Consider the following 19,762-nt stretch of genomic DNA (forward strand, 5'->3'; position numbering starts at 1 on the left):
AAAACTATGAATTTTCAGTGATTCTAGTCAGAAAAACTTGACTCGTGAAAATAAATACATATGCTCAAATTTCAGTTTAAACAGGTATGCTATTTATTTTGAAAATACACTAGTTTATAGAACTATTTGAATACTTCACAATGATGTCAGCAATAAAACATTAGATTAATTTGGTATATCATACAGTTCCATACTTAATGCTTGCCGTCCTTTTATACGGAAAGCATATGGCATATTTAGACTTTTTTTAATTATGAAAAGTAACATTGTCATTAGCAGAGACATTTAAAGTTTTGTGTACAATAGTACTGTTGAGTTGCAATGCAAGCAGTCATAATTTTAATACAGAACCAAATTATTTTCTACCTATAATGATAGCTCAAATGCAAATAACCATTCTTTCTGCATTAAGAGCTTGGTAACTCTATTATGGTTTTCTAATTATACTTTATATTTTCATTGTATTTTCTTTCTCTTACACTACTCCTCAGAAAATAAAAATGCACAAAATTATTTGATTTTTAAGTGAAGCGAAGATAATTATTTATAATAATAAGTGATTCCTGCTTAATGATTTTCAAATTTTTATAGCAAATGAAGTTGGTTTCTGGAACTTTATAGTGATTAACAGAAAAAATAAAAATGTGTGGAATAGGCAAGGGACTTTAAGTATAATAATCCAATTTTGGTCCAGTTATTTTCAATGAGGCATAATAAGATATCCATGTAAGAATATCTGTATATATATGTGTGTGTGTGTGTGTGTATGTATACATACGTATCTATCTACAGCTGACCCTTGAACAACCCAAGAGTTAGAGATACCAACCCTCCTGCAAGTCAAAAATCTATATATAGCTTTGACTTCCCAAAAACTTAACTACTAATAACCTGCTGTTGACTGGAAGCCTCATCAATGACATGAACAGTCGATAGAAACATATTTTGTGTGTTATACATATCATATACCATACTCTTATAATGAAGTGACCTAGAGAAATTAAAATATTAGTAAGAAAATTATAAGGAAGAGAAAATACATTTACAATACTACTGATTTGGTGAAAAAAAAATCTGTGCATAAGTGGTTCCATGCAGTTCAAACCTGTGTTGTGCAAGGGTCAGCTGCACTTATATTGCATTGTATGGGGGAGTTTGTGAAAGTCAGACATACATTCAACATTCAAGCAAATTCTGACTCTCTGGGAAACCAAATAAATTATGTAAATACTTTACACTTCTGGAGGAAAAATAGAAAGCTATGGGCTGAATAAAGCTTTTGATCTCTGCAAATTAGAGCCCTATTTAATGAATCACGTTCTCCCAGTGAACAAATTTCTACTGTGGAGTCAGGTTTCTTGAGAATAGTGATCATGTCTTTTTCATCTTCACACTCCCCATGTTATCCAGCACTGTATTTTCCATAAACTGTTCATACATGTTTGTAGAGTGAATAGGTTCTTTTGGGGAATACCGCTATAATCACCATGTGGCTTTCCAAAGTATCATTTTGAAAACTAGAGAATGTCTTGAAATCTTATAGATATTCTAGTTTTTAAATCCATTCCATTGAATACACAGGGAGCAGCTCATTATCCTTAATGCTATATGATGGTTCCATACAACGGCATGAATGTAACTCATTTTATCATCTTCAGTATGTCTGGAAATATGTCATATTTTTAATGTCTGTGAATAAATATGGGGTGTTCCCCTTATTTCTAGTTCCAAACTCCTATTTCTTGTTTATTGCAGTACCTTCTGTCTCTGTTTCTATAACTGATGTTAATAAGCAATTAACATAACTTTTATTCCTTAACTATTAGAGTGTCTTGTATTTTGATAATTTCCTTCACATTTAACATTTTCCTTTTGGCTGTGTATCAGGCCATTAAGCTTTCCATAAAACATATTTTTGCTTTGTTTTGTTACTCTTAAATTGATAAGGAAGAACATAAAACCTGGTCAGCAGTCCCACTAAACCTAGAAGCATAGAATTGAAACTTTAGTGGAGGAAATGTTTTTAGCACCTCAAAAGGTACTTTTTCTGATAAATAGAAGCACTAAGGACATTAATCTACACTTATATTTTATTTATCCCTGACAAATGAAGCTAAAAGAGTTCTTTGTTGTTAACCTGACATCTTACTACCTAATGAGATATACACATTTCCATAAAATTAACAGGTAGTGTGTGTGTGTGTGTGTGTGTGTGTGTACTTTAACCAACCAAAATATTCCATTGTGCTTAATCTCTGTGGCTGCCCATTGCTTAAACATTATAAAAAATATACTCTGTATTATCAAAATGTGAAGAGCTTTATTGTGGAATGACATAAAGTGGCATGCATTTAGGGTTTATATTATTGTAGGATATAGAGCATACTGCAGAATAATTGCCTTGGAAGAAGTTTTTCAGAGAAGGACAGATGGGTGCTATATCTGGTTTCAGTGTTGCCCATTGTTCATGTGTATATATTTTAAAACATAGTTATTATATTTTTTCTGGATTATAAGAGTGAACTGTCTCCTTGAGTTGACTTCTTTCATGATCCCAATGCAGAGTGCAATGCACATTGAGCTTGAGATTATGTTTAATGATTGGGTGTTAATGTTTCCTTTACTTATAGAAGTTTCACATTTCTATGATAATGGCTAAACATACCAATGTACCATTGATTAAAACTGCTCTGTTCTAAGATTTTGCCCCTTCTGTTGACATAACTCCATTTTTGCTTGGTGAGTGCTTCTGCCGGAATATGTATGTAGTTATCAACTGCAAGGATTATAGCAACTGTTAAATTTTCAACAAAATTTCAAATTGGTCTTTCTACATTATTCCAAGTGTTATACTATATGGAATAGAAATGAGGTTGTCAATATTTCAGTTGGGTAACTCAGAATAAGTTTTTTAATTCTGTATGTTCAAAGGTGGACAGATGCTGGCTTATCCCTTTGGGTTTACTATAATGATTGCTCTGTCAATACGATGAATGTAAACACCTTGGTTAAAGTAGGGATGAAAATTACTAGTTTTTCTCTTCCAACTTCTAGATATTTGGTTCTCCAAGTTTTCACTATAAAATACCTTGTTTCTTAAGCTCTGAGTTTGACATCAAAATGATGTTGCAGAACCTATCCATAGTAAGGAGGCCTGTTTCGTGTAAAATAGAATTTAATGAGATTTGCATGACAACCTGAAGGAATCCATAGTAAGTTGAAGGTAGAAAAATCTGAACTGGTATTTTTACCTTCTGTGAAACAGATGGAGTTTGCATTAGTGCATCAGGACCAAAAAAAAAAAAAAAAAAAAAGAAAAAGAAAAGAAAAACAGTATTTATGCAAATTTGTTAACCAACTGTTTGCTGTTTACATGACAATGCAAGCAGATATTAAACACCTTAAATTGTACAGTAAATTTCTAGTGATAAAGTACTGGCAGAGTGAATATATTAGCAGATTGCTTGCCAGTCAAACTTATGAAATCAGGTTACAGACAGCTCATCTTAGATATCAGCAGACCTTTTTGGAAAATCTTCTAACATGTGATAAATATATTATGGTAAGAACTAATTATATAAAACATAAAAAGGATATGACCCCTGTATTTGAAAAACTGTAATCCCACCATGATATTCAAAGGTCCCAATTTTTGTATGTTAGAATTATAGTCTTAATGTCCTTGGAAATTAGAAGGCCATTGCATTTAAATAAAAATATGCAGAGTCACGTAAGAATTGGATTACACTGTACTATATGATGGTTGTGCTAAAGTTTAAGACATAAACACACATGTCTGATTGCCCCAAAAGGGCAGTGGTCAAAAGCAGAAGGTAGATTAGTACCAACTATAAAAGGAATAAATTAACACTTTTGTAGGAGAGCTTAGACTGTATTTCACAGATCTTAGTTTTTAGAGTTGGCAAGGATGTTAGGAACCATCTAATGCATTTTATAGATGAAGGGTTTGAAGTTCAGAAAAGTTAAGTGACTTCTGTAGATTCACACTTGATTTTGGCAAATTCAGAATAGGAAAACATTATGCCACAGTTATAGGATAACAAGATATTGATGAGGATTTGAAGAAGTCAAGCAATTAAATCATAATGGTACATCAACACTTGAAGTTGATGGTGATGGTTAAGATTCATTCAAGTGCATAGAATGGAAGATAGAGAAATCCAGAAAAAAAAAGTTCTAAAATTCCCAGTTACTACTAACAAAAACCTGAATAAATACTTCGGCTATGACTTGGAGAGTAGAGGAAGGTTTGAAGACTAGACCAGGCATTTTGTGCTTCCATAGTAAATGTTCACCCATGTATTTCAGTTAATACATAGTTCCACACTAATCCTTCCATATGTGCAGGGACGAAGTTTATCCTAATATTTAACATTCCTAGCACTGACCACCATAGCTAGAGCACAAGAACTACTCAATGTATATTTATTGAATGAGTATTTGCAGAAGGTGTCTGTCTAGAGGTTGGAGAAGACTAAAAAAATTGAAGCCATATTAAATCATAGTATAATAGCACAACTTGATAGGAAGAGGGCTTGATAAAAACTAAAACTTCTGGAATGCCATGGTGAGTTATTACATCAATGCACATAAATTTAAGGGGACAGTTATTACTTAAGACTCAAAGGTAATTAATATTGGATATATATTACCTATGATATATTTTCTGTATATATGTGTGTGTGCATGTGTATGTGTGTGTATGTAAATTGGGAAAAACCACCATGTTTTAAAAACTTGTAGAGTCAAAGAGGGAAAAAATGTAGTTCTGTTTTTTTAAAAAGTAGGATTCACCATAGGCCCATTCAATAATTATGTCTTGAGAAATATGTAAAAATTGTAGGTTTATATTATTAATCTCTAAAAAAAAAAAGAAACTTCCAACGTAAGCACTGCCACACAAACTATTGTTGTAATGTGGACTCATGTTCTAGAAAAAAATTGGCAGAAAGACGTAATTCTCTTTCCATATATCATTCTTTTAAAAGCAAATATTGGCCCTTTGGGTTATTTACATATATTTTTTCCTGATGATAGCCAGATATTTTCAAGGAAATCTCAAGCACCATTCTAACTTCCAGAAATACAATAGTATCTATTAAAAAGAAATGGAAGTAACTTTCTTTTGTTTTGCAGTGTTTGTTTCTTTGCATTCAGCTATTTTCTTTGGAAGCATTTGACTTTCAACTTAAAGCTGAGTGTTAAAAAAAAAAAAAAGCTGAGTGTTATTGGCATTTCTCTCTCTCTACTTCTCTGATTGCTGTATCTGACTGCTGTGCTAGTTTCTCTGTTATAATTCTGTCTCTTTGATCTCTGGAGGTTTCCAGGGTTTGGTCTTCAGCCATCTCCCTGACTACTCAAAGCTGCCGCCGACACTTCTGTGCATTTGACCCACATCTGATTTTCTTCTCCCTTGAGTCTCAGATATCATTTTTGCTTTCTTCCTTCACATCTCACCTGTATGCTTTTCCAGTACCTCAGACTAATCATTCCCTAAACCAAGCACATCATTTCACCCATAAACAGTTCTACTTTCCTTCTCAAAATGGCATTGTCCTTCTCTTGGTTACAAAGGAATGGCTCAAGGTCATTTTTAACTCTTTCCCTCTTCCTCACCCACCACAATGTCTCTGGAATTTGACTTATATTTGTTCTCAAGTCCTCTTTATTGGGAACACACTTTCCTACCCATTATACCTGACACACTCCTTCAATGTTTCACTTAATTCCTCATGAAGTCTTAAGTCATACATGAAAGTAACCCCTTCTTCCTTTGGATTCCTGTATCATTTTATTTTAATGCCTCTTAAGCCATTCAATCACATTCTTTCCTATACTAAAGTTATTTGTACACTATCCTACCTCTTACTAGACTGAGCATTTGATGGCAAAGCCTGTTCTTTTTTTAATTATTATTATTCCTAGAACACAGTAGGTGCTCAGTCTCTGTAGTAAGTGCTCAGCATTTGTTGAATGAATGAATGAATGTCTAGTACTATTGCATTCTGAGAATATTTAATGATCAGAGATACTGTGAGAGGCTTAGGTCCCTTGTGGGAAAGTAATATGTGATGGGTAATATTTTTTGTTTTGTTAATTGAAAAATAAAACTTTTTTAGGTGTCAAATTGGTTTGCTAATGCAAGACGTCGGCTTAAGAATACCGTTCGACAGCCAGATTTAAGCTGGGCTTTACGAATAAAACTGTACAACAAGTATGTTCAAGGAAACGCTGAGCGACTTAGTGTAAGCAGCGATGATTCATGTTCTGAAGGTTTGTTAATATTTTTATTTTGCTTTCCCTCTATTAATAAGAAGTTCACCCCAAGTGCTGTTTTTTAAGGTTGACTCCACTAAATATGATGGTACTCTAATGATTCTTTTTTATTGCGTGAAGTAACTTCATTTTTACAATTCTATAAATGACCAACAGAATATGGCTGCTTCCTCTTGTTTATAGATTTATCATGTGTCAGAATAACATTTTCTGTGAAATTCGTTAAAATTAAGATACCATAGGGAGAGATTACATAGATTCCTGCTTCCTTTCCCTAAAAATTAACCTGGGGTATCAAAGACAATTTAATATACTTTAAATATTCTTTATTTATGTATATATTTAATGATTGACTATAACAGGGAATAGTATATGTAAGTACTACCTATTGGTATTTTTCTCCCTTAGATGGAGAAAATCCTCCAAGAAACCACATAAATGAAGGGGGCTATAATAATCCAGTTCATCATCCTGTGACTAAAAGTGAAAGCTCAGTCATAAAAGCTGGAGTGAGGCCAGAGTCACAGGCCAGTGAGGACTACGTATCACCCCCCGAATACAAGAGCAGCTTATTGAATCGTTACCTTAACGACTCCTTGAGACATGTCATGGCCACAAATGCTGCCATGATGGGAAAGACAAGGCAAAGAAACCATTCGGGATCTTTTAGTTCCAATGAATTTGAGGAAGAATTGGTGTCTCCCTCATCATCAGAAACCGAAGGCAACTTTGTCTACCGTACAGGTAAGTCTGTGCTTTTCATGACACCTTGTTTAAAATAGAACTAAAACTGCAGCAAATTCAACAGGTATAATGGCATGATCTTTACTGCTTTTATAAGAGATTATTCACATATAGCTCATAATTTAATTTGAAAGCTTTTGTTTTGTTTTTAATTACCAGATGTACTTGTTAGTAGATGATGGTCTACTTGGGTTTTTCACTCTTAGTAATAAAGATGAGAATTTTCATTCTTAATGCTCATTTTTAATCTCAATGATATACATTCTTGGAGGAGGAATGCCCTGAATTATAGCCAGCCATGCAAACACTTTGTGTTCCATCTTTTCTCTTAAATTCTTTGATTGCTAATAGTGATGGAAAATGAACACAAATTAGCATGGGTGCCAAGACTCATGTGAAGGAAAAGTGTAGATCGGGCTTAAATTGCTTTGGAAATTTTACTTTTATTCCTGGAAAGCACAAGTAAGACTGATAAATAGCTTTGAAATTTTTACTTTTATTCCAAAAATTATGAATTGATTTCTGCCTGTCCGGAACTTTCTGATGGAGTAGTGAGTTTGGTAAAAATTTCTATCTTCACTTCAGTTTCCAGAGTTTTGCTCGTAAAGAGTGTGTTTGAGCAAGTTGCTTCAGAACAAAGGATATGTGTGACCTACATCTGGTGCAGATAGAGTCCAGATCCTGAAAATGCCAACAAATGAGATTTAGAAATTTTAGAGTTGGAAATAACTTTAGAAAGCATCTAGTCCTGCCATGTTATATCATAGATAAGAAAACCCAGACCAAAAACACAAGTTAATAACTCTTCTCCGGATCAGTAGTGCAGCTTAGCCTGTGTAAGGGGTAGGAGGAACATAACTACTACAAGACTATGATAACTCTTAATTATTACATATACTGCCACAATTCATTTATTGAGCAATTATGATATTCTAGGCCCTCTGCTAAACACTACACAAATGATACTGAGTGTAGTCCTTGTAAGGAGCTTGATATGTGGGCAATAGGTCTTTATAAAAGAATTACATTTGGTCTGTTTAATATACCTTTCAGATTATTTAACTGGAAATCTTCAAGTGTCTACAAATGTGTACAAGATATATTATCTGTGGGACACCTGGGTGGCTCAGCGGTTAAGTGTCTGCCTTCAGCTCAGGGCATGATCCTGGAGTTCCGGGATCAAGTTCCACATCGGGCTCCCTGCAGGGAGCCTGCTCCTCCCTCTGCCTGTGTCTCTGCCTCTCTCTCTGTGTGTCTCTCATGAATAAATAAAGAAATAATCTTTTTAAAAAAAGATATATTATCTGTAAGGATTCAGAGAAAATCTCAATACATTTTTAAAGACTTAACTTCACTTTCTGTTTGCATCTCCAACTTCAAGGTTGAAAACAACTCCAAATGCTCTGACATACAAAATTAGTCTTGTAAGTAATAATTGGGTCTAGTAAGAAGTAAAAGATGAAATAAAGACTATTTAGCTAATAAAAAAAAATTTTTTAATTACATACTAACATCTAACTAATGTGACCAGAGCAGAACTTGGAGATAATTCAGAGCTTCATTAATTTTATTTACAGAGATAGAAAGGGATAGGACGTCAAAATGTGCAAGTACAGATAATTGAAAAAAGAATAAAAATAAAATGAAAAAGTTAACATGGAAAGCTGAAAAATAAATTAAGAGTTGACTCTGAAAGCAATACTAAAAGAAACAGGTAAAACTTGGCAGAGATTAAAGTTGGAAATGAGAAAGGAGATATAGCAATCAATATATAGTCATTAAAAATATTTTTTAAAATTGTGGTGTATTATGCACAGTTATTTGACAATATACTATATATAAATGTGCAGATGAAATGAATTGGTAATATCCACACGAAGTAAATTATAAAATTACAATGAGAAAAGTTATAAATGATCACTAATTCAGGGAAAGTCAAGGATTTTAGTAAACCCTGTTCCCAAAACATATGATTTGATAGATTTGTTGGATTTTTTCCCCCAAACTTTGAAGAAATAATTAATTCTCATCCTTCATGCATTTTTCTGGAACATATAAAAATATGGGAAGTATGTCAGTTTTTAAAAATGTAAATGTTATTCTAATTCAAAGCTAGATTAGAATAGCATAAAAATCAACATTTTTATTTATAATACTGATAGTGACTTTAAAGCAACATGAGAAATATTGATAGCATAAGGTTAAGTGGAAAACAATTTAAAATTGTGGAAACATTGAATGCAGTTATGACAGTACAAATATATATATAGACAAAAACAAGGAAGATTTTTTGAAACAATGAAGATTAATTTTGATTAGGTGGAATAATTGAAGATCTATTATTTTGTGAAATTTCTTATAAATTTCTTTATGTTACCCAGTAGAAACAAATTTGAAATTTACACATTGTGATGAATCTTCTGAAAATGCATGCTCTTTTCAAAGGTGATAAAGTAGAAAACCAAAGAGGGAAACTTGCCTGTATAGTTGATACTTCTCGAAATTAAGTATCTTGGCCATTTATTTTTATTAAAATATCCAATCAATGGCCTGTTCATCTGCCAAGTTCTATTTTTAAATAAAAGCCTATTTTTTAGTTATGCAAACAATGAGAAAGCAACCTAGACATGTAAACTTCTGGTTTTGCATGCATGAGTATGAACTTTAAAAAGAACGAAATAAATTTTTTGGTTTTGTGGATAGAGAGTTGAGAAAGATTGGTGGTCTAAGACTCGTCTGCTAAATCTCAGCCTGAAATAATAAATGGCTGTCTTCTGGGGGAACCGAGCGACAACGTTGCTGCAGTTGTAGCTGGGTTACCACTCAAGCATAAATAGTAGAACAGGGGATTTCAATAAATACTTTCTGAGCAACTGCTATGGTTTTCTCTGGCATACAGGCTTATTCTGAATTCCTTCAATTCCTTCTGGTTATATCTTTCTTTCTTTGCCTAAAAAGAAATCCTCTCAATCTGCTATTAAATACCACTCCCCTCCTCCACCCCAGTTTTATAGTAGTGCAAAGATTTTGTCCTTTTTTTAAAGATTTTTTAAAAAATTTATTCATGAGACACACACACACAGAGGCAGAGACATAGGCAGAGGGAGAAGCAGACTCCCTGTGGGGATCATGATACAGGACTCGATCCCAGGACCCCGGGATCACACCCTGAGCCAGAGACAGACACTCAATCACTGAGCCACCCAGGTGTCCCTAGTGCAAAGATTTCATCTTTTAAATTCTTTTTCAAGACTAGATCACCTTTAAACATAGTGTATTAATTTATCTATGCTAAAAAAGAATTGTATCCATTTCCTCACCCATTTTTAGTATCTTATGATTCATTCCATTAATGATAATTGAATAAAAAAAAGCCAAATGAAAGAGTTGGTGTGTGGAAAGATAATGTATCACTGAGTTTCATTTCACCTGTTCTTGTAAATTCTAGGAGGGTGAAGCCTGCTAGATTATAAAGTAGTAATCATAATTAACACATATAGGTGGATAGAAGTCTTTTCTATGTCAGTGTGTATTAATCAGATTAGCTTCCTCTCCACTTGACTGACAACATCAAAGTAGATGCAAACATGTTTTTGTTGATTTTATGTAGACATTAAACATTTTTTTGTAATCTACAGTCTCCCCATCATGCAAGGGATAAAAAAGATTTTTTCCCCCAGGGGACAAAATAGGCTTTCAATAAGTATTGGCTAAAATATTTCTTTCTAACAGCAGAAATTATAACATTAGAATTGATTAGGGGCCCCTGGGTGGCTCAGTCGTTGAGCATCTGCCTTTGGCTCAGGTCGTGATCCTGGGGTCCTGGGATACAGTCCTACATCAGGCTCCCTTTGGGGAGCCTGCTTCTCCCTCTGCCTATGTCTCTGCCTCTTTCTGTGTGTCTTTCATGAATAAATAAATAAAATCTTTAAACAAGAATTGACTAGAATTATTAAGGTTATTGCTTCTAAATACAGCTAAATAATACTTGAGAAAACTTAGTCACTCAGTGTTGTCTATGTCTAAATTAAAATTACAATACTGTTCATCTTACTGTTCATCATGTTAGGTTAATGGATGACAATTTTCAGGTATGTGATGGAGTGAATCCCCATGACAAACTGACCTCGAGCCCTCTAGTCCCTCAGTGAGTCTGCTCTCTGAGGTATCAGGATGAAGACTAGCTTTAATATCCACCTCCATTTCTATTGAATCAGTACTGATATTCTCCAGATGGGACCATCCATGAAGGAGCTATGTGCCATCTGTGCCACCTTACAGTGAGTCCTCACTGGAGCCTTTCCTAACTTGCATTGCAGTTTGATTTATCCTCAAAAACCTAACAAATTTCCTTCTTTACTGAAGGAGAAAGGAGAGGTTTCTAAGAAGTCTATTGACAAGGGGAAAAATCAGGCAAGTCTTGAAGTAAAACGGGTAGACTTCTTCCCCTTCTTTTGCTTGGCTTGAGAACAAATCCCTGTTATGTTCTTTCTTTTTGCAGCTCACAAATGATCAACTTATAAATGGCTAGTACATTTGAATGCTTATTCTCTGAGCCCCACTGCTCTGCTAGTATATAATTCATAAATTTAACCAGCTCCCACAGGCTGAATGTTTAAACTTCATCGTGTTAAACTGTCTAAAATCCCTCTTAATTAGACACATGTGGTGTGGCAAAAACATACAGGCCGATAGAACTCTTTTCCTATGGTAGTGTGAATTAATTAGATTAGCTTCCCCTCCACTTGACTGAGGTGAATATCCCTGAAGAAATGGAGATTTTGATTGAGAGAAAAAAAAGAAGTCATTTATTTGCTACATGGAATTTTTTGGAAGGTAGAGGCCATTTGGATGGCCTGCCACAGTTGGAGCAAAATGACAGAACTAAGGATTTTGGTTATTAGGGAAAGAGGAAATAGGAAGTAGAAAATAAGTTTGGGAGGATGCCAGAGGCTAAATGCCATTTTCAAACATTTCCTCTCAGCTAATGATGTTCTTTTTTCTCTCTTCCTACATACACAAGTACTTTAGAATGTAAAGGGCATTATCAGTGGTAAAAACCCAGGTATGCTCAGGAGTTCAGTAAAACCACTGGGTTAGGGATGCCTGGGTGGCTCAGCAGTTGAGCATCTGCCTTTGGCTCAAAACCTGATCCCGGAGTCCAGGGGCAGTCTCACATCAGGCTCCCTGTGGGGAACCTACTTCTTCTGTCTCTGCCTCTCTCTGTGTGTCTCATGAATAAATAAATAAAATCTTAAAAAAAAAAAAAAAGCATTGAATTAGCCTGGGATTTAACCTTAACTTTATACAGAATGGCTTCTTTGAAGAAGTGCACTCCCAGTTCGGAAAGCTGACTTTCACAGGTACGTTTCTGAGATACAGTTCTCTCATGTATGAGGTGCTCTTTCATGCATTCATTCCATGTACAAAAATATTAAGAGCCACTCTACACAGGCCCTATCCTAGGCTCACTGGAGCCCTGTGCTTTGTGCTAGGCTGCTCAACAAAGAAACCATAGTTACATGAAGCAGAAGAAAGATTTAAAGGGCTGTCTTGGCAGATCTTTTTCAACAGTGAATAATCACTACTAATTTATATGTTTCATCAATTTTAGGTTTTGTATTTGTGAGTAGCTTAAAGAAAGCTTCATGGTAGTCAAGAGAAGGCTTTGTCAAGAGCCAGCTGTTAAAATAGTATGTTTCTGTGTACATAGTAGTTTCTCTATGGGATTTGTTGACTAGTAAGTCTGCTTTGGATACTTTTATCTTCTTTTATTTCCCTTTTTGTGCCTGTCACTTCCTTATTTTTAGTGAAAGAGCTAAGCTTTGCCCTTTTGGATTATTCCAGACATTCTTTTCCTGGCATGCAAATGACTGCTCATGTACTTCAGCGGAGAATAATAAAACCCTCTATCACGAGCCCAGTTAGTGACATTTAAAGGATACTTGAAAGGTTATCCAATTTCTTGTCTTGTATCCTTACTACAATAATACTTTGCCTATCAAACACCATCTGGGAATGAGGTATTCCATCATAAGTGAAATCTCCAAGTAGAAATTTAAGTACTGATTTTAAAAATATAGAATTGTCTGTTCTCCTAAGATGATAATATTAAACACAGCATGTGGGGTGTGCTTCAATATCCTTTCTTCTCTAAACTACCTCCTCCTATTGCTTTTTATATATTCCACCCTTTCAAATCAGTAGTTTCAGAATTAACCACAATCCTAAACTTGCCCCTAATATCTTTGAATAAAGAATGATGTCTTTCTCATAGCCATTTGAAAAGGGTTCTTTCCTAATTACTTATTCCAAAGCAGTAATCTTATAAATGATATCTACAGAAGTTCTGACTTTCGGGTAGGCGTGAGGTTACTCCAGAATCATTCAAACTTAAGCACGATATTCTAAACACCATAGATTTGTAAATGTTTATCAGTGATGATGAAAGCCAAATACATCATATGGAGTATTTAACAGTAGCTTGCTTTTTAAAATTAAATTTCCTTTATGAATTCACTTGCAAAATTTAAATGAAATTGCAAAAGTGTTCCATCTACTGTTAAAAACTGAGAGAGTAATGGCAAACAAAAATTTAAAAAAAAAGAACAACTATTGGCATGAGCAGTTTTCTGATTTCTTCTGATTTCTTCAGGGGTAACTTTTCCTTCACTTTTCTTTGTTCTTTGGTATTACATGAGAGTCTGAAAAACCATAAATGTAAATACTGAGACCTAAAGCCCCTATACCATATGGCTTGCAAACAAATCGGAAGTCTATGGCAGTTTGGTTTAGAAAATATACACATTTTTTAGAACTATGTTTAGTCCTAATGTTTTCTGTCCTTTTACATTGTTAAAAATGTACGTTTTGCATTCCTTTTACATTTTACAATGTAACAAACATTACATTTCTTCTATCTGATACCTAAGTATGATAGCAACACTAAATCACATTTGTGGGAACATTTTACATTGTAACAAATATTACATTTCTTCTATCCGATACCTAAGTATGATAGCAACACTAATACACATTTGTGGGAAGGTTAGACACACTGTTTTTCTGAAAGACAGCGGTATTCTGTCTCTCTTTTGTGCTGATACTCACTGCCTTATGTGTTTAAAAGTTCTCTGGGGTCCTGAAGTGGTGTTTTATACATTTTATAGCCCCCTTAGCACTTCATACAGTGTCTTTCCCATATTTGCCCCGTAACTGTTTCTTAAATGAGTTAGTGTTTTAATGATCTGGTCTGTTTGCCTTCCAAACTATAAAGGACATTTTAATGTACACATATACATGTTGATCTGTGTCCCTGAACATGATAAGAGAAAAAAAATGATCTTGAATAAGTTTAAACAGCTTTTTTAAAAAGAGGCAATTGTGAAAAAAGTTAAAGCCAGAGGAAAATGCTAAACAAAATGTAGCTGAAAACTTCGAGAGGTTTAAGAGATTCAACATAGTAATTTAGAAAGTATAAAATGAAACTAACCCAATTTTCAAGTAAATAAGTGACTTTCTGGAAAATATGATGATAAATGGAAAAGACTAGCTAATTTTTAGAAATCCACCAAAGAATGAAAAGTGTAACAGGTAGACAAAAAACAAGTATTTGTTGTATATCTCTATCTAGTACATAGCCTTGTAAGATCTGAGAAACCAAGATTTAGATCCACTGATTTAAACTCTTCGCTACATCTCTCAGGATTGATATGACAGCTTTGACTTTTTAAGAATGACTACTTTTAATCCGGTAACAATTGAAGAAAATCTATGCAAAAATTTTACATTTTCTTTTTCCTCCATTTACTGGAGTAAAGATCCCATACATTTTACATATTTTCCTATTAAAAACAAGTTTACCAACCGGAAATTTTGATTTTTCTAGCTTGCCATTACTTTCCTAATGTCATTCAGTCAGTTATCATCAATTGTCTGCAACTGTCTTCACTTCAAACTTGCTGGAGTGGTCAGTCACATCCTGGTGCTGTTTCATAGAAGTGCTTGTTCATGTCACTATATTTAAGACTGTGTCAGTATTTCCATTAAGAAACTTTTTTTTTTCATTCCCTAGGGCTTCTAAATAAGTCATAAAAATTCAAGCCCAGCTCAAAGCTGGCATAAAAGGGCCTTTTTTTCTTCTCTTATGTATAAGGAACATAAGTGCATAACTCCCACTAATTCTAAATTTGGTTAGGCTTGTAAACTCTACACACTGAAGAAGAGACCAAATAAGATCCATTGACACTTCTCCAGTCTGGGACTAAAAAGGATGTCAAAAAGTTTTTACTGTCTGTGAAAATAACAAGACATTCTATTTAATGAATATGGAAGTGGTTTCTTTTCTTTCTTTCTTTTTTGGTTAACTGCAGTTAGTTTTTCCCTTCTGCCTCCCTACTTTGTTTCTAAAATTAAACAGGTATTTTTCTATGTCAAAATGTGTCTTGTTGATGTAACAGAATTTTTACTCAGAATAAATACGTGTTTTCTTCCAGACCAGAATTTTGGTACTTTTAAATTTTGGAAACTCCTGTTCTTGTTTTCTATTAGAAATTATATCATTTATAGTTGTGAGTTTTGAGGAAGCAACAAAGTAACAATTTTGTTCACTCACAAAAGAAATGGTTCTTTTACAAATTTTGAATTTTTCTCTTAGTTTTCAGTTTAGGTCAAGGAAGGCCGTTTAAAATACAATTGCATAATGCCCCTTTTCTCCTTTTCTTCTTTAACAACTTTGTTACCCAATTTCTCTCATTTTCACTGTACTAAAGAAGGAAATAGTCAAGGATATTTTTATAAATCCAAGAGTGAACTTTAATGGCTCCTCTAGTTCAATTCTTGAATTTGCAGGTTAGAAAATTGTTTTAGGCTCTATTCTAGGCATTGAAATTGTTAGTGTTTTTGGATGAGTTGCTTAGTTGTTTGGAGATATGATCCAGATCCTTGGTACAATAAGTCTGATTGCTTTGGGCAATTTCAGGTACTTAATTGACTTTTACTTTTAAATAAAAGTAAATACTTAAGTCATTTTTTGTTGAACTTTTGAGAACTTAGGCAGGGTATATGTTCATTTAAAAAACGTTCTCTATTTTAATGGCTGCAGTGGAAAGATCTTTACATATGTTTATGGACTGCAGGCTGTAATAGGCATCGTTACCTAGGGGTCATCCTTTGGTTACTAAGGGAAATATGAATAGTTTGCAGAAAACGCCTGAAACTTAATACTGCTGGTTTGTGTGTGTGTGTCTGCATGTGTGTGTAGTCATAGTGGTGAAAGAAATTGGATGTAGTTAGGAAAACAAAGTGGCTTTTCAAAATGACCAGTGGTATCTTCCTTCTGCCTTGTGTGGACACTGGAGACCTTGAATCCTTACCTGATAGTGGCCAGAAAAAAACTTGAGTGATAATAACAACCCAAATTGAAAATGGTTTGGGGAAGATAGACTAGTCTCAGGTTTAAGCACAACATTGCTCATCTATTTCCAACAATTTTAGATCTTTCCAGTCTGAAAAGCAAGCTATGAAAATACTCACAGATTTGGGCAACCCTGAAGTGATGGCACTGTGGCCAGGATGCTCTCAAGTGCATGTTGTGTCTCTCTTGCCATCCTGCACTTCAGAGAGGATTAAAAACAGTTTCTTGCCTACCGGCTTCAGTGCTTTAGAGCATCTTTGATACAGTGACCAAGATGAACATCTTTGACAGAAAGAATGTATTCCCTTTTTGGTGCCATTATACACTACACTACACACACACACACACACACACAGAGTACACAAAAGCAATTTTGCCTTTGATCAAGTGTCATTAAATAAAAAGAACAAAAAAAAAGTTTTCAGTGGTGATTTTGAGAGAAATATTTTGGTGATATAAAAACAGAAAACAACACAAATGAAAATGAAACCTTTTCAAGTGCTAAAAAGTAGTCAGAGACAATCATTCATGAAGTGAGATTTCCAAGAAACAGTTTGCTTCTTTTAAATTTTCACATAGTTGATTGTGTATTTAAAATTTAGAACTGATAGTCCCTTCGATCAAGCCAGGTTCAGGTTATGGTGGACAAAGCTCTTAGTATGGCAGAGACATTTCAAGTAAGAATGCCCTGTTCTGCCAAGACTGTCATTATGACACTAAAATGTAGCCTTTTGCTAAGGGCCAGAATTCAGTCTCTCCTTCCAGTTTCTACACTGATTTAGACAACAGATGCATAAAAGGCAACGTGGTATTCAGGATCATTTGTCACATGGCTTCAGGGCAAGAGGATGGCTATCTGGCAAGAGGGGGAATTCCTTAAATGTTACTGGGTCTTACATTTCTAAATGTAAAATCCCTGGCCAGAAGTTATTTGGTGCCAAGTGCCTTTGGTGTGATGTCTTCGCCTGAGCACAAAACTAGATGGTTATAATATTGTGGCTGCTTGAGAACCCACATAGCTTTTGCTAGTTTGCAACTGAGGTTGACTGCCATTGTTTTGCATTTTCTTTTATCATTGTCTTGACTTCATTTTATCTCTCTTGGTGTTCCCCCCCACTCCTCAATTCTTTCTGAGCTGCTAAATCTATCCAGTTGGATCAAGGAATTTTTTCACAACCTTGTCAGTAGTGCAGTTGGTCTTGTCTTAGTTTTTATTGTGTCTCCTGGGTTCCTTTACTTTAGACCTTTCCAGAAAAATGGCACCAGTTCAGATTTACTCATAACCCATGGGGCCTCTGGTTTATCTAACCTGTGTTCTTTTTTCCTTCAGGAGGTTTTTTATTTATATTTTTTCTTAAAATGTGCTTTAAAAAGTACAAACATAAATCATCTGGAATAGTAATTTTCAACTATCTTGAAAGGTGTTTGAGGACTATTTCATGGTTACTATGATTGAAGCAGTAAAATTTAGTTTATAGTTACAATAACTTTCCTCTCATTAGGAAAATATAAAAAATCTCAACGTTATGATTTCATGACATATTACCAACCCCTAAATACCATTCCTAATTCCCACCCTCTGACATACACACTCAGTGAAATGCTAATAGGAAGCTCAGAACAAAAAGACAAAGGCAAATGATCTATGTTCTATTTGATCTCATCCTGTCTCTCAGGTACTTTAACTAAAATTATGGTATAAATGAGTAGGGACTCTGGAAACAATACAAGTTTAATCTGTATTTTGACTATAGTTAAATTCCTACTGTTTCATATGTGGTTTGAAAAATGACTTTATTGGGTTCAAATTTTCTCTGTAGTAAGCCTCCATACCTGACCTGAAAATTAGCCACTTGTAGATTAGGCCACAGGAAGTTATAATGTGGAAAGAGCAGAAACCAATTGCCTTTGAAACCAGGAGCTCCATATTCAGCTGAACTGCTAGCAGCTAGGTATGTGTTCCAAGGCAAGTTCTTTTATTAACCAGGGCCTTGGTTTTCCTTCACTTGTAAAATGGGGATGCATAAGTATTTTATACCTTTGAAAATCTGAGATTCTGCGAAAAAGTAGAGGGAGAAAAAGAAGGCTACAGTTGACAAAGTCATAGTTAAGTGCATACCATTTTATCACTACAAATTTGGACTCTGAGCTCAGGAACATTTCAAAGGAGCTTCAGGGAGCTTGGCCACAGGAGCCCCCATGGTAGTAGGAAAGGACCTTGCCCAGGGAGGGTTTTGTACCTTAAGGGTAGGTTAGGATGCCAAGAGTGGAGAGGGCTTATGATTAAATATGTCAGTGTGTTCTTTATGTCTTGTGTCATTTTTAGGTAGACCTATCCCAAAAAAACATAAAAACAAACTTTTATTATTTTAATTGTACATTTATATACTTGTACATTGTACAAGTATATAAAAAGATAAAGATAAATTGTACATTTATCTACCTAAACTTTTTTGTAAATTATATGAAGTAGTGATCTGATTTCTGTTTTTTCCTCAACACCATTTGTCCCAACACAACTTACTGAGTACTTCCACATTTCCTTACATATTTGAAATGCTACCTTTATTATACCTTACCTTCCTTTTAATGTGTCTATTTCTAGACTCTAATGTATTCCACCAAACTTTTAAAATATTTCTACATCAGTAGCACACTGTTTTTGTGACTGGAGCCTTATTGTGCATTTTGACATATGGCAGGGAATGTCTGCTGTCCGTGTTTTCAAAATACTCTCATCAAGGCACTTAAGATTTTCTTTTCCAGTTGAACTTTGGACAAGATTGACAAGTTTCATTTAAAAAATTTCATTGGAAATTCATCTGGGATTGCATTGAATTTATATAGTAATTTGGGGAATATCTCTATCCTTATTATATCATCTTTCCACTCAGTCTTTCCATTTATGCTGATTATTTTTCAGGATATTCAATAAATTTTTATAGTTTTCTTTACATAAGGTTTACATACTTCTCATTAAATTATTAGATGTTTTATTTTTTCATTTTTATTGTTTCCATTGTGGATGAATTCCAATCTATTACATATTATCATATTTATCACTGATATATAATAGGAAATCTGTTGAGGTTTGTGTATTTTTCTTATACCATCTTATATTTTCTTTTACCTGATTGTCAGAGGATGAATAAACATCCAACTTTCAAATAGTAACAGCTTTATGTACTTATTCTGCTCTTTTCTCTCTTGCCCTTATTCCCTCCCTCCAGTTATTACATTCCATTGACCAAATTTTCCAAAACAATGTTGGATAATAGTAGTGATGGCAGGCATCAAAGGGAATTT

At 34.2% G+C, this 19,762-nt stretch overlaps 1 protein-coding gene across 6 annotated transcripts in view; it reads left to right on the forward strand.

Annotated features, from left to right (window-relative positions):
- The window catches only part of LOC144309685 (homeobox protein Mohawk-like), a 63,436-nt gene that overhangs the window by 1,346 nt on the left and 42,328 nt on the right, over positions 1-19,762 (forward strand). For 4 of the 6 annotated variants that reach the window (XM_077890785.1, XM_077890787.1, XM_077890788.1 and 1 more), the window contains exons 2-3: positions 6,141-6,294; positions 6,706-7,041. In XM_077890785.1, coding sequence (XP_077746911.1) covers positions 6,141-6,294; positions 6,706-7,041 — 490 coding nt within the window. Of the gene's footprint in view, positions 1-6,140; positions 6,295-6,705; positions 7,042-8,094; positions 8,328-11,542; positions 11,700-19,762 lie in introns of those variants that run through there. The other 2 variants (XM_077890786.1, XM_077890790.1) reach the window with 2 other exon arrangements.

This window comes from Canis aureus, unplaced genomic scaffold (assembly GCF_053574225.1).
Source record: "Canis aureus isolate CA01 unplaced genomic scaffold, VMU_Caureus_v.1.0 ptg000163l_RagTag, whole genome shotgun sequence".
NCBI lineage: Eukaryota > Metazoa > Chordata > Mammalia > Carnivora > Canidae > Canis > Canis aureus.